We start from the raw sequence: 13801 nt of genomic DNA on the forward strand, positions 1-13801 counted from the left end.
TACCTATCCAGACTAGAGCACGAGTTTTATCAGCTATTCCTAGGGCAGCACAACAAGGAGGCATGGAAGGTGTTCCAAGCACCCCGAGTAGAGACACCCATTACCTCCCCGCAAACGTGGCATAGCTATGCCACCTCACTATACCACGTGCCAGGACAACCCCCCCTACCTTGGCCGCCAAAGGACAGGCCAGCTGCCTCCACCTTCTTCAGGACAGAAACGGTCCGTAATGCCATTGACAGACTCCAGAATGGTCGGTCCCAAGACTACGCAGGACTAGTAGCAAAACACACCTCATTCACTAGAGATACAATCGCCCCCCTCTTAGCCCACCTATTCAACAGGGCCCTACGTGAAGGCTTCCCAACCAATTGGTTAGCTAATACAATAGTACTAATCCTAAAGGGCAGAGACCCCATGGTCCCCACAAACTACTGGATAGTCATGGTCGGCCATGTGCTGGCTAAGCTCTACGGATCCATCCTGGAGCATGAGCTAAGCAAATAGGCGAAGACACACCAACACCAAGCATGCAAGCAAGCCAGCTTTAGGAGAGGCTACTCTACACTTAACCACATCCTCACACTCCAAGCCATCATTGAAGAGAACAAGGCACAGGGAAAGCGAGTGCACTGCTGCTTTATGGACTTCCGCAAGGCCTTTGATACAATTCCCCGAGCAAGACTCATCCAGAGTTTGCAAGTGCTCGAAGTCTCAGCAGAGATGAGATGGGAAATCCTGGCTCTATACGAGTCTGACATTGGACGGGTCTGAGCATCGGGAGGGCTGTCAGAGATGAGATGGGGAATCCTGGCTCTATACGAGTCTGTCATTGGACGGGTCCGAGCACGGGGAGGGCTGTCAGAGGAGATTATTAGCACTATTGGGGTAAAGTAGGGATGCCCCCTCTCCCCCACCCTATTCGGGCTCTATATTGACGAGATATCAGATTATGTGGACAAACTTGGAGGGGAGGGGTCCTGCCTGGGGGGGACATTGATACCCATGCTACTATATGCAGATGATATAGTTCCCCTCTCTAGTACATCGGAGGGATTGCAACACCACTTAAATGCATTAGGGACCTTCTGCCAAGATAGAGACCTCACAGTGAACCTGGGGAAAACCAAGATCATGGTATTCAATAAATCCACCCAATGGATTCGCCGGTCAGTGCCCCACTTCAAATACGGAGAGGATATAGTCAAGGTGGTCCAAAAATATGTTTACCTGGGGATCACATTCTCAGGGCCGAGATTCACCCTAAGGAAGGCTGCGTCGGACAGACTGACACGCGGCTATGCTGCCCTGGGATCCATGGAAAGCCAATGTGCACATCTACAATTTCAAGAACCTCGAATGAAGCTATGGCTCTTTAATACCTTGGCCACACCAGCACTTCTGTATGGCGTCCCGATATGGGGGTCTAGCCTCCACCATACATGGCGAACCACTAAAGATCAACCATTGCCCAAAGGGGAGGAGAGATATGAAGGATAGCAGCAAATGGAACGGTCCCTGGTGATGATGATCTCCCGGCTGATTAGGAGTAAACCATCAATACCACACGAGATAATGAGGGCAGAATTGGGAGCACCACCTATAGTGGCAGAGGCCCTATCCTAGACGATGACTTTCCTGCACAAGTTTTGGAGCCTACCACGACACAAATACTCCTGCCTCGCACTAGAATCATCCAAACAACTTGCATCGCAAGGGAACACTGAATGTCGGTATGCCCATACTCAGGTCTGGCTGTAGCTGCATGGGCTACACATGGACCACCTCCTGCCCCTACAATATAGTCTAGACTGCCCCCACCTGAAGATTAGTCGAGAGGAGATGAACCGCGTCATCAGAGCGGATATTATTCAGCTACACACAGCTAGGACATGGGTGTTACCGGCCGAGGATCTGGGAAGAAGATGGCCTTCTATCGAGAGCACTTCCTACGCCTCCCACTTGAGGCTTCATTATACGCCCGAGATACATGGATGTACACCTCTCCCATGGGGTCCGAAGTGCCATCGACAACTCCGTACATCATTACACCAGCTACGGATCGAGACAGCCAGATACAAAGTAGACTCTCCCCCCCTAGAGGATAGAATCTTCCAACTCTGACAGCTAGAGCCAAAAACAGAAGAACATTGCATATGTAGATGCCTAGTGTACTACGACATCAGAGACCGCTTCCACTCTCTCCTCAAGGAGGGATTCGGGCCACTCTCCCAAACACTAGACTTCCCCGACAAGAAATGCCTCGGGCTCTTTCTCCTGGAGCTACATCGACATAGAGACCTTCTACAGGTCCGGGACCAAACAGCCGGAAACACACAACAACGCATCCTCCAAGAGTTCTATAGACCATTGGCCACCCCCTCTATAACGAGGACTGCAACCAACCGACTAGTGGCCCCACCCCAAGGAGTCATCTCGGATAGAGCTATAGAGAGAGGCAAAGCTCGCTGCCCACACCCAGCAAGCCCATGCCCTCACAGGAGACATCACCTATAAATACAACAGATACTACAGCGCCACCAGGGAGCCATACCCCGCCGCATCAGGCTCTCCATGCTAGACAAACCCATGCGGGACATCTTAAGATGACCACGCCCCATGATCAATTCCACACTGCACTTAAAGTGCATCTAGATTGTATGGAGTCTGTATACCATTTTGTACCTACTCACCTAGTTCACCATAACACTAGATAGTAGGTTTACTAGGACTTGGAAAACTCCCCAGACATTTTGTATGTAACCTTTTGGTATCATAGGCCAACTTGGCCTTTTGTAGACATTAATATAACTTTCTTTCTTTCTCTCTCTCACAAGAGCTACGTTGCGACAGAGAGCACCTCTTATGAACCCGAGAGCAAACATGGAACCATGCACCAACACACACTCACAGAGTTCTATAGAGCATTGACTACTCCCTCCACCACAAAGTCCCCATCAAACAGACTAGCGGCCCCACCACGGTGAACCATACTAGACACAGCCACCACAGAGAGATGCAAAGCCCATCGCCCATGCCAAACTAGTCCACACCTCCGTAGGAGGCACCATCTGCAAATACAAAGGATACTACATCATCATCAGGGAACCCTATCTCGCCACTTCAGCCTCTCTATGGTAGATAGACCCATGAGAGATATCTTGGGATGAAAGTGCTTCCTCAACAATTCCACATTCTATCTAGTTTAGACATCACTTTATAGTCATTAGCTATGTATTGTTTACTGCTTATTTTCCATTTAGTTAGTCATAGCATTATATGACAACTATTTTAGGACTTGGAAAATTCCTTGATTTCCCACATGTAATATTTTGGTCTCATAGGCCAATTTGGACTTTTGTAGATGTTAATATTTCTTTCTTTCTTTCATTTTTGTAATGGATAATTATAATAATTGTGAAAAAAAGTACAAGATAACAAGATTACAAAGTACAAGATGGCTCTAGGCCATCATATATTAACCAAATACAATGGATTCAGTAAATGTAGAAGGACGAGAGTACAAGAGGCACCCCGAGACTAGACAAACAAAAAGAATCAAGAGTGTTGATGGGATTTGGCTACATGAGCCAGGGCCTTCGCTACCAATATCTCCAATACACTATCTTCAAAGAATTCTCTTGGCACCGCAAAAGGATTGAGTCTCTGATGTTTAGCTTGCGAGGAGGAAGGCCCATTTGCAAGGTGGAAAGTAGAACCTAGATACTTGCAATCCCAAGGCATGATGACTTGACCAGCAGCATCAAAATCCAGTTGGATTGGAGGATTGTGGACACATTGTTGTGACTTGCTATTTGGGGGGTTGTGGATCCTTAGTGGTAATAAGAACTCAAACAGTAGTGTGGGAGCTCTCGCTCAACCGCCAAGACCCACGGACTGCTTATTGCTTCAAGCGTTCCAAGCCGAGCACTAATGGCTACCTCTCACATAGCCGACACGCCATTCATATCTACGAGTGTAGTGAGCTTACCTCCATGCCGATCAAGTTACCTCCTCTCCCGCGCACTCCAGTAGCTCCACGATCCAAGTGCAAGTTTCAAGCAAGCTCCATCCTCAAGCTCCACGCTCCAAGTCCCATTGCCACGAGCAAGACAAGAGAAGAGAAGAGAAGAAAATAAAAGAAGAGAGGAGAAGATGGAGAGCTTCTCCTCCCCGGTCCCTCACCCTCACACACTCACTCCCTCCCTCACTCACACTCCCTCTCTCAAGCACAAGCTCAAGCAAGCAAGAACAAGAACAAGAACAATAAGAAGAAGAAGAAGAATAAGAGAGCTACTTTTGGCCACACACAAGAATGAGCTTCTCATTCACTTTTCAACTTTATATACAAAACCCTAAATCCCTTTTGGACGGTCATTCCCTTATCCCCTTTTTTAGATGGTCGAGGCCATTTTTCCCCTTGTTCTCCTATCTTCCTAGCTTCCTTTCCACCGCCCGTCTACATTTACAAATTGCACGAGTGAGAACCCAGTACTCTTAAAATAAATCATGGATCGCCTTGCGCTTTTTTACAAAAGTATTGACTTGCGCTTTTTCTTGTGCGCCTTTTTCCTTTATTTAGAACTTTTTTGCACTTCTTGTGTTTCCATATTTTCCTTGGCGCACTGTCGTCTTCTGTTTCACTTTTGTCTTGGCCTTTGTCTTCTGCTTTAGATTTTTTGGATTTTCCACCTTGTTCGTCTAAGGGTTAACATTACCCCCCTCCTAGACGAGCGCCGGTCTCATGGCACTCACAATCGTAGGTAGCAAGCTTTAGCATGCACCGAAGACGTGGGTGGCAAGGACGTATGTAGTTGCCTTGAAGGATTTCTGGTGATGGGCAGATAAAGGTTGTTGGGGCCACATTGATGGCGTGGGTGACTAGTGGTAGGGTGGTTGGAGTTGAGAGTAGGGTTGTTCGCTGTTGGGAATTGCGCTGGGTTGGCACAAGTATTCGTTTTTTGGGGATTCTGCACAAGACGATTCTTGGCGGGCTTGCAGGATGATAAAGGATAAGAATTCAGAGTTGAGTATCGATGAAGAGCGAACAACACTTTCGTTGGAGTCTTCAATACCTACAATTGAAAACCTCTCATATGTGGTCTCTCCCTGGGGGTAGTGCTACTCTTCTTATTGTGCACAAGACGTAATTTGATAAGTTTGGGAGACAGGTCAAACTCTAAGCAAGTTGAGAATATTATCCTGCACTTAAGGACCCAAACTACGTATATATTTCGGTGCAGATATAACGTGAGTGCTCGTGCATACTTAGATAGTACGTAGTTAGAAAACCGCGAGTTTGGTTCCTCGTAACAATGTGTAGATGAAGCAAAGTGTTATATTAATAAGATAAATTACGGGAAATAGGCACGAGGGATGACCGTCCGGGGGGCCTTGGGCGCCCGAACGGGGTTTAGGGGAGCCTAGAATTAAAGAGAGTCCAAGAATAGTAGGACTAACCAACAAGTGACGGCTGGCAATCGGATTACGATGAGAGTTGCTAGCAATAACTAGACAAGGCTGGGAGGAAAAAAGCTCTCATGCCCTTTGAGTGTCGGACTTTGTTCTCTTCCGTTCTCTTCATTTTATCGGCCGATTTATAACATTGGTATCAGAGCTGCCATCCCATCCTGCTGGAGCCGTCAGGTTCTGATTTTGTTAGTCATTCGCGAAGTCTTTTTCAGGCGATTAAAGGCAAGGGACAAGCGATTTGACGAACACGTCACCCATCATATGTTTAAACTGGCCATGGGGAGACGAAAAGCGTGAGACGCCGCAAGGAGACGTCTCTTCGCGTAAGACGCCGCAGGGAGATGAAAAAGCGTGAGGCAATACACGCCGTAGGGAGACGAAAAGCATGAGACAGTACTTCACATGTCTCACGTCACACAATTGTCTTCGAAGAGCAGTCATTCAACGGATTCGTCACCAGCCGATTGAAGTTAGGAGTCAAATCCATTACCAGTTGACTGAAATCAGTCAGATCCGTTCTAAAGGCAAGCTATACTATGGTTTAGAACTCAAGCATTATGATTCATGCATATCATACAAAGAAAATTGAAATTAACATGTAAATAGCCTATCTACAATATGGACCGACTCAAGTTGCAACATCATGATTCTCATTTCAAAACAAACTGAGAAAATGTCAAAATCGAGAATAAATCATAATATATCATAAATAACTCATAAATGAGACTAAAGTCGTATAATATTCAACCCTCAAGACAAGAATAGATACTAGATTGACCAAGTCCAATAACTAAACGAAATCACAAAAAAATCAATCTCTCGTCCAAAATCTTAAGCCCTCACGAGTCATTACACATCATCATTATCATGTTTAACATTGCCCAATAGTTTTTGTCCAAAAAACTATGTTTTGGATTTCAACTCACCAAAAAAAAAACAAACAAAAAATACCCACCTTTTTTTACTCTCAGAAACGTTTCGTACTTTAAGAAACATTTGGTAAGTTTCAAATTCATAGAAACGTGTTTCTTAGTTACTATGCCAGCAATCAATGCAAAAAACGATCCCAAAAGTCAACATAAACAATTCTCACACTGATTAAAACTGAGCTGAAACTAATTAGAATTTTTCTCTCAAAATTGAGGTAAAATTCATGCGAACGTATAGTTCCAGTGCTCGAATAAAAGTCATACTCATCTGCATACATCTCACAGTGACTAATACACTAAGTAGTGACCTCATGGCAAACACACTGTCATCATAGCACCTTGGATGCATGCTAAATACATCCAAGATCCACTACATACGAGAGTTGTCCATCCACAACTGGTGCAATGGAAGTGCTACCTCCCCCTTAAGCATCAGGCAATACTCTGGGCCCCTACTTTGCTGAACCTATTTGAGGGACTAAAATCAGCTCTAACGGAAAGGCATCTAGGTAAAGCTGCAACAATTGAGGATGGCGTACCAAGTCATTCTCTTCCATCTATTTGGCATCCACTGGTGAATAATTCTAAAATTTTATCAAGTATCTCTTGGAAACTTTACCTTTGACCTTTCTCTCCTTATGTGCCAAAATCTACTCGGGTGCCAAAATCTCATCCAACTCCTCAACCTCAAGTTGAATTTCAGCAAATGTATCCTCTAGCACATCACCATGAAAAGGCCTTAACAAATTGACATGAAAGGCATTGTGTATTCGTGGATATGGAGGTAATTTTAGCCGATATTCTCCAACACCTGGAAGGGGCTATAGTATCTTATACTCAACTTATGATAGAGTCTTTCTTTTCCTTTCATCTTTTTTAGCCTTGCCTTTTCAAAACGCAACAATACATAATCACCCTCTGCAAACTACAAAGCACATCTATGATGATCGGCCGTCCTCTTTTGCTTTTCTTGTGATCTCTAAAGTGCATACTTTATCTTTGCATAGGCTACATCCAAGTTTTCCACATAACGGTCAATCTCAAAGATCTTATCTTTAGTTTGTAAGATAGACAACCATCTCAAATGGAGCTTTCCCAATGGAACTATACATTGTGTTGTTATAAGCAAACTCAACCAAGGGCAAATATTGCTCCCACTATGTCTTGTGGTCTGATACATAGCACCTCAAAAGATCTAACATTGTGGAATTTGCTTCCTCAGACTAACCACTTGTCTGCGAATGGAAGGATGATGAGAATTTCAGCATGGTACCCATATTCTCAAGCAACCCCTTCCAAATAAACTAGTCATCCAAGGGTCTCGATCACTAACAATCAACTCTGGCATATCATGATACTTAAAGATGATACTAAATCGCCTTTAGCATTCCTAAAGCTTAATTAGAAAGAAAGTTAAAGATCTAAGTGGAAAATTCAAGTTTTTTTACTTTATTGGCATTGGAGTTTGAATCATAAAGTCAAAATGAACCTTGGCACAATTGCTTTTCAAAAATTGAACAAGAGAACCACTGAATGTTGAAAAGGACAAACATTTTAGGCCATTTTATTAATTCTGCTGCAAAAGAATCATAACCTGGATTTTGGCTCCTCGATAGTTAATGACTCCTGGAATGCAAGTCAAAGTTGTGAATTCATAAGATGCCACCTGTGTTCAGAAATTGAACAGGTTTTACTCATGCCAGAAGTAATTTAAAAAGGGATATATTAAGAAAACAGAATTGTTGCCAAAAGCCTTGCTAAAAGAAAAATATTGCAAGTCTATCAATCTACTACCAAGAGCCTTATTCGGTTTTCAGCAACATTGTTACTTAAGCTTGATAATAATAAATAGAAAAAGAAATTTTGTCCAAATATAATTGTGTAGCCCAATCCTTCCATGTAGCACTTAAGTGCTGACTCCCACCACCAATGACATACTTTACCTCCACTGACACCATTCATTGAAATTCAACTAATGCAATGGTTTTCAAGCATGTATCATCATGATAAGTTAAGTCTTGATGTAATGTGGTACTAGTGAAAGAATTTGTAAATGCACACCTATCCGATGTCCTTATCAAGGTAGAGGGGCATGCTGATACAAGTTGTAAATTCCTGTGTTTTTGGCTCCAAGAATCTACTGTCTTCCCAAAGCTTACAATAATCATCTTCCTTGTATTTAGTGGATATGTCATGTCATCGTAGATAATAGTTCGACATACTGGTGGAGTGTACTCATTGTTGCACAGAGAAGTGGAGGAAAGCTATTACAATTCATTGTACTGGACACCAGCCAATTCACAGTTTCTAAATGCAAGGAGAGACTGCATAGATAGGAGCCTTATTGTTCCCAGTCTATCATTATTGCATGAGGTTTCTGTTGGAATGTGAATGGAAACAGGGACATGCGAACAGAAGAGAGAATCCTAAAGAGCAAGATTAAAGCAATGAAGATATCAAGACTAGCAATGAAGAAGATGGATAAAATGCAGCCCTTGCATGTGCCACAGTGTACAGCTGCAGTAAGGGCACTGAGAGGCTTTCTTTGCAATTTCAACTTTTCACAGAGTTTTCGTGCATAACTTCTTTTTGCCAAACATATGGTGCATATGATGTCAGATTCAAAAAAATACTATACATACACATAATCCTAGGATTGGTGCACTCTATGAAGATCATAATCTTCAATTTCTACAAATGCTGAAAAATGCACTTTTCAGGACTTCGCCAAAAATCTGAGCTGCAAATTCATTTTTTCAGAACCCAAAAATGAATGCTAGATTGGATACACAGCAGATGCAAAACTGTGATAGACCATCTCAGCCACAGATCTAGAATCATGCATCATTCATGTTAGGGGTTTTTGGCTGGTCATCACAAAAAAACAATTCATCCATAGCTTATAGAGTCTAGAGACCACACAACAAAAAAGGTAAAGTATGTCTCATATGAAGCACATGAATCGATGCCCCACTGCACTTGGGAATTTTCCCTTCAGCATCTTAATTGAAGTTCAAGCCCAACCTGCACCTCACCTGAAACTGATCTCCAAATCCACTTTGAATATAGCATACTGAAGTCCAACTTGAATATAGATCATTTGGTCCATTTTCGACAAATCCAAAATCAACAAAATCCAACTATCATCCAAAGATTCACTTCCAAAGCAATCCATCCATAGCTGCAACTAGGGCTTGCTGGTCTAGGTAATCCATCCATATCTCATCAAAGCAACTCTGGATTACCAATTAATAATTCCAAGAAATCCATCCATTGAACAATTGAGTCTCCTGACTAACAAGTAACTGACCAGTCAGGTTACCTGATCATTTGTTATAATCCAAGTCAAAAGACTTAACTAATTCCTATTCCAAGCCATGAGTAGAAACAGCAACAACATATGATAGTGGCCATTCCAAGTCATGAGTGGTGACAACAACAACACAAGAAGAGATAGTGGTCATCAAGCCCTAAGGCTCAAAAGAGAAAGTCTGCATCAGATTTGCTCAGCACCCAACAGAGCAGCGGTAAAGCTGCTAAGCTACCTGTTTGCATATGTCCTTGCAAGTTTGCAAGTGTGCTCAGGAGCACCTAAATGTGCAACTTGTTGGCCTGGTGCAGAGAAGGCACAACCACCTTGGTATGGAGCACCATATGAGATAGCATGCCATGGCCCATTAGCCAGACTTCATTTGAATTCCGGCCTTCTGCTCGAGTCTTGGTGCAAGAGGTTCCCTACAATGAAGGCCAAGAGGTAAGAGTCCCACCAGAACCATAGCAAGTTTTGGAGACCCTTTCTCAAGTTTATGATGTGGAGCATAGATGTGAGTTTTTGCCTGGCAGACACCATCTCTAGCAGCAATTGTAAGTGATGTGAGGTAAGAGTCCCACCAGAACCATAGCAAGTTTTGGAGATCCTTTCTCAAGTTTATGATGTGGAGCATAGATGTGAGTTTTTGCCTGGCAGGCACCATCTCTAGCAGCAATTGCAAGTGCTGCAGTTGCTGGTGGACACCACCTTCTGTGTCAGCATTGACAACAACATCCATCTCTAGAGGCAATTGTAAGTACTGCAAGTTTCAGTTTAGAAAGAGGATCTCACATCCACACAAGTGTGACATAGAAGCTGTTAGGACTAGACTGCTACAGCAGCCAGTTGCACAGTCCATTTACAATCCTGTAATGTGCATAAGTCCCAAGTTTCAGAAGGTCAAATCAATAAGTCTGTGTAAAGATATGTGAAGTCTAGACAAGCTGCAACACTTCAGGTTAGTCAGCCAAAACTCAGGTACATCTAAGTCTATTCCAAGAAACATGTGGTTCACCGTAATCAGGGGACCATCAGCCTTCATTGGCCTTCCTCATTGTACATACAATGTGGTGGAATAACAGTAGCTCAGCCCTACATCTCCCACATGTGCAGTTTTATTGTGCTGCAACACATCCCTGCTTGGGATTCCACAGGTGACAATATGCCGAAGTTCAAGTCACAAACTCAAAATATAGAGCAGTTGCTGCCAACATAGCCATGAGAAACCCTCACAAGGGAGTTGTGCATACTGCAGAATGATCATTGGACAGCATGAGTCACAAGATGCATTGCCCTTGTAAACACGCGACTATTCCTGAAATAACCAAAATAATACTGCCACTCTGTCGAGTTATTGCAGCAATGATCATTGGACAGCATGATTCACAAGATGCATTGCCCTTGTAAACATGCAACTATTCCTTAAATAATCAAAATAATACTGCCACTCTGTCAAGTTATTGCACTGTATTATAGTAACAACTCCAATATTGCCACTGAAAGAGAATTCAGCTGACATTAGCCACCTATGTCTGTAGCATAGCCATCAGAACAAGGGCTCGAGAAAGCCACTTTTACAGGGTAACAAGATTATGAATGTGACTCTACTGAGTTTCACAACTCTACATGCTGCCAGAAACGTAAGTGCTTTTTACTTGTATATCAAAATATTTTTGAACAGGCCTGCTTTTCTTCTCCTATCCCACCACTATAAGAGGTAACTCATTCCATTCAACAAGCTCATCTACAAAAATTCACTCTACCTATTGCAAAAATCTGCAATGCTATAAGACTGTTAAGAAATTTAAAGAAAAGCAACTGTATCTCACAAGCAAAAGCAAGTAAAATTTGTGTTAAGATTACTCATTATACCTCGGAAAAGGTGCCTGTTAGCTTGTTGAGAAGTGTTGATTTACCAACAGATGGAAAGCCAACCAGACCAACCCTTGAATCCCCACTCTTGGTCACATCAAAACCCTCTCCTGCTCCACCGCCACCTTTTGTAGGAGGTGCTAAAATTTCTCTTCGCAACTTTGCAAGCTTTGCCTGAAGTTTTAAAAGGCAGTGCCTCAGATCTTGCTGAAGAGCTTAAGAAAATTCAAAACACAGACTCAAACAGAAAAACCACAGGTGCATGGACTATGTCCTTTGCTTGCCCAGACCTCCTCATCGCATGTAATTGAGAATACAAGTTACAATTGCATTGAAATGCCTAAAGGTACAGTGTTAAGACCACAGCAGCAGAATAGGATGTCCTTCTTAGATCAAGAGGTCAAAATGTAACCAAACTTAAAACATTTGAACTATTAAAACAGAACATCAAAAATAAAAAACTAGAAAACTCCTCAATGCAGAAGGTTAGGTCATATGACCTTGTGGAAAATAAAGCTAAAAGTTTCTGACCTTTAATAAACCCAAGTGATGAGCTGTGGCTTTATTTTTCTGAGTCCTTGCCATCTGCATTTGAAATGGGCAGTATGGACATCAGGCTTGAATATAATTGACCATCACAAACTGAAAACTTATAGATTTTTAGCTTTCAGTTGCTAAGAATTAAGAGGGTATAGTGTCACAATCAACATCAAGCATTATTAGTTATTGAATTAAGGGCAAAAGAGACCGCCACAAACCAAGGATTAAACTTAAAAAGAAAAAATACTACAATCTAATGTTTACTGAACAAAGAGAAAAGATATTGCAATCTAATGTTTACTAACAAGTCCAGGTTCTTAAGAGTATGTGGGGATTACACAATGATTTATCAAATGAGTAATCTGGATAATTGATATAATTCCACAAACGCATAATTGGCATGCTAATAGACAATGACCATAACAAACGCATCACTTGAGGTGAAGACATAAGGTCAACAAAGCAAGGTTGGTGGCTCGACAAGTTTCACAAGCACTTCAGTATCAACAAAATCATCACTACACCTTCTTTTCAGCTCAACAAGGAAAGTTGTTGTCTCATGGTAGAGATCCCGTAGGAGAAGTATAGTTTGCTTGTCCAAGGTCAATAGAGACCATGAATATGTCACACTTATCATGTTTCTCCTAAGTTCTAGTGTGAATGATCCCTTATCTCACAGGCACTTCTTACATTCTAGCTAGAGAAGGGTTTTTTCCCCATGTGGACACCCATCAATGGGTGTGGTACTTAGTACCTTAGGGATTGTACTTTCATTCATTCTCACATAGTGGATGTGACCTTCCAGCAATCTCTTCTCTCTTATTGTTCACTTGTTCACTGTGAGTGTGTGTGTGTGTGTGTGCACGCATGTTGCTGAACCCTAACCTAACAATGGTATTAGAGCCATACCTCCTTTCAGCCACCACCTTGCTCGCATGCCACCATAGCCGATGTTGAGCCTCAAGCTCAGCTACACTCCTTGGTCTATGTGCCACCTTCAGTTCAAGCTCGGCTGCTTGCTGTGTGTCTGCACTCACAAGCCTGCACATTGTCCGATCTACCACAACTGCTCATCAACCAGCCAAGCTGCCCCCCTACAGTCCATTTCCTGGCTGCACTGACCAGAAGTCCAGAACTGTCAAATCTGATGCCTCACGCCTGCCATCTGCTCCCTTCAGGCCCAAATCTGCCACCCAATGCCCTGTCCCCTCACATAGCCCAACAGACCTGCACCTCGTCACACCCTGCATCTCGTCACGCTCAACAGTCCTACATCTCCTCACGCCCGTCTGCTTTGGCCTACCCCAACAACTCTGCACGCATGCCAAAACAAGGCCCCAACAGCCCACAGGCTCAGCACCAGATGCCTGCCAACAGCTCATGCATTAATCGCCAGCCAGCTACATCACAATCGCCCGACAGTTCACTGCATCCCTGACAATCGACAAGATTAAAATAATAAAAAAATTTCAACCCTTCAAGCCTTGATCAAAATTAAGTCACACAAATAGCTCTCATTCGCGTGCAGTACCCCTAATAAGCACAAAATTTGGGGATTTCACAGCAAACACAAATTTGCCCCGAATTTTTTCAGAATTTTGGATTTTTTACCTAAAAAACCCAAATCTCACCAAAATTTGGGGATTTCATGCTCAATGCTCAAAATATACTCAGTCTT

The 13801-nt window shown here is 43.0% G+C and overlaps 1 protein-coding gene across 8 annotated transcripts in view; it reads right to left on the bottom strand.

The window, feature by feature from the left end:
* LOC148036130 (GTP-binding protein-like protein) overlaps positions 1–13801 on the bottom strand; it is a 105247-nt gene that overhangs the window by 60437 nt on the left and 31009 nt on the right. For 6 of the 8 annotated variants that reach the window (XM_087678125.1, XM_087678126.1, XM_087678127.1 and 3 more), the window contains 3 exons: positions 12115–12168; positions 11584–11757; positions 7996–8067 (listed from right to left, as the gene is read on the bottom strand). In XM_087678125.1, coding sequence (XP_087534251.1) covers positions 7996–8067; positions 11584–11757; positions 12115–12168 — 300 coding nt within the window. Of the gene's footprint in view, positions 1–7995; positions 8068–11583; positions 11758–12114; positions 12169–13032; positions 13558–13801 lie in introns of all 8 variants that reach the window. The other 2 variants (XM_087678130.1, XM_087678129.1) reach the window with 2 other exon arrangements.

This window comes from Lygodium microphyllum, chromosome 5 (assembly GCF_053477565.2).
Source record: "Lygodium microphyllum isolate KBCC chromosome 5, Lygodium_microphyllum_v1.1.10, whole genome shotgun sequence".
Lineage (NCBI taxonomy): Eukaryota > Viridiplantae > Streptophyta > Polypodiopsida > Schizaeales > Lygodiaceae > Lygodium > Lygodium microphyllum.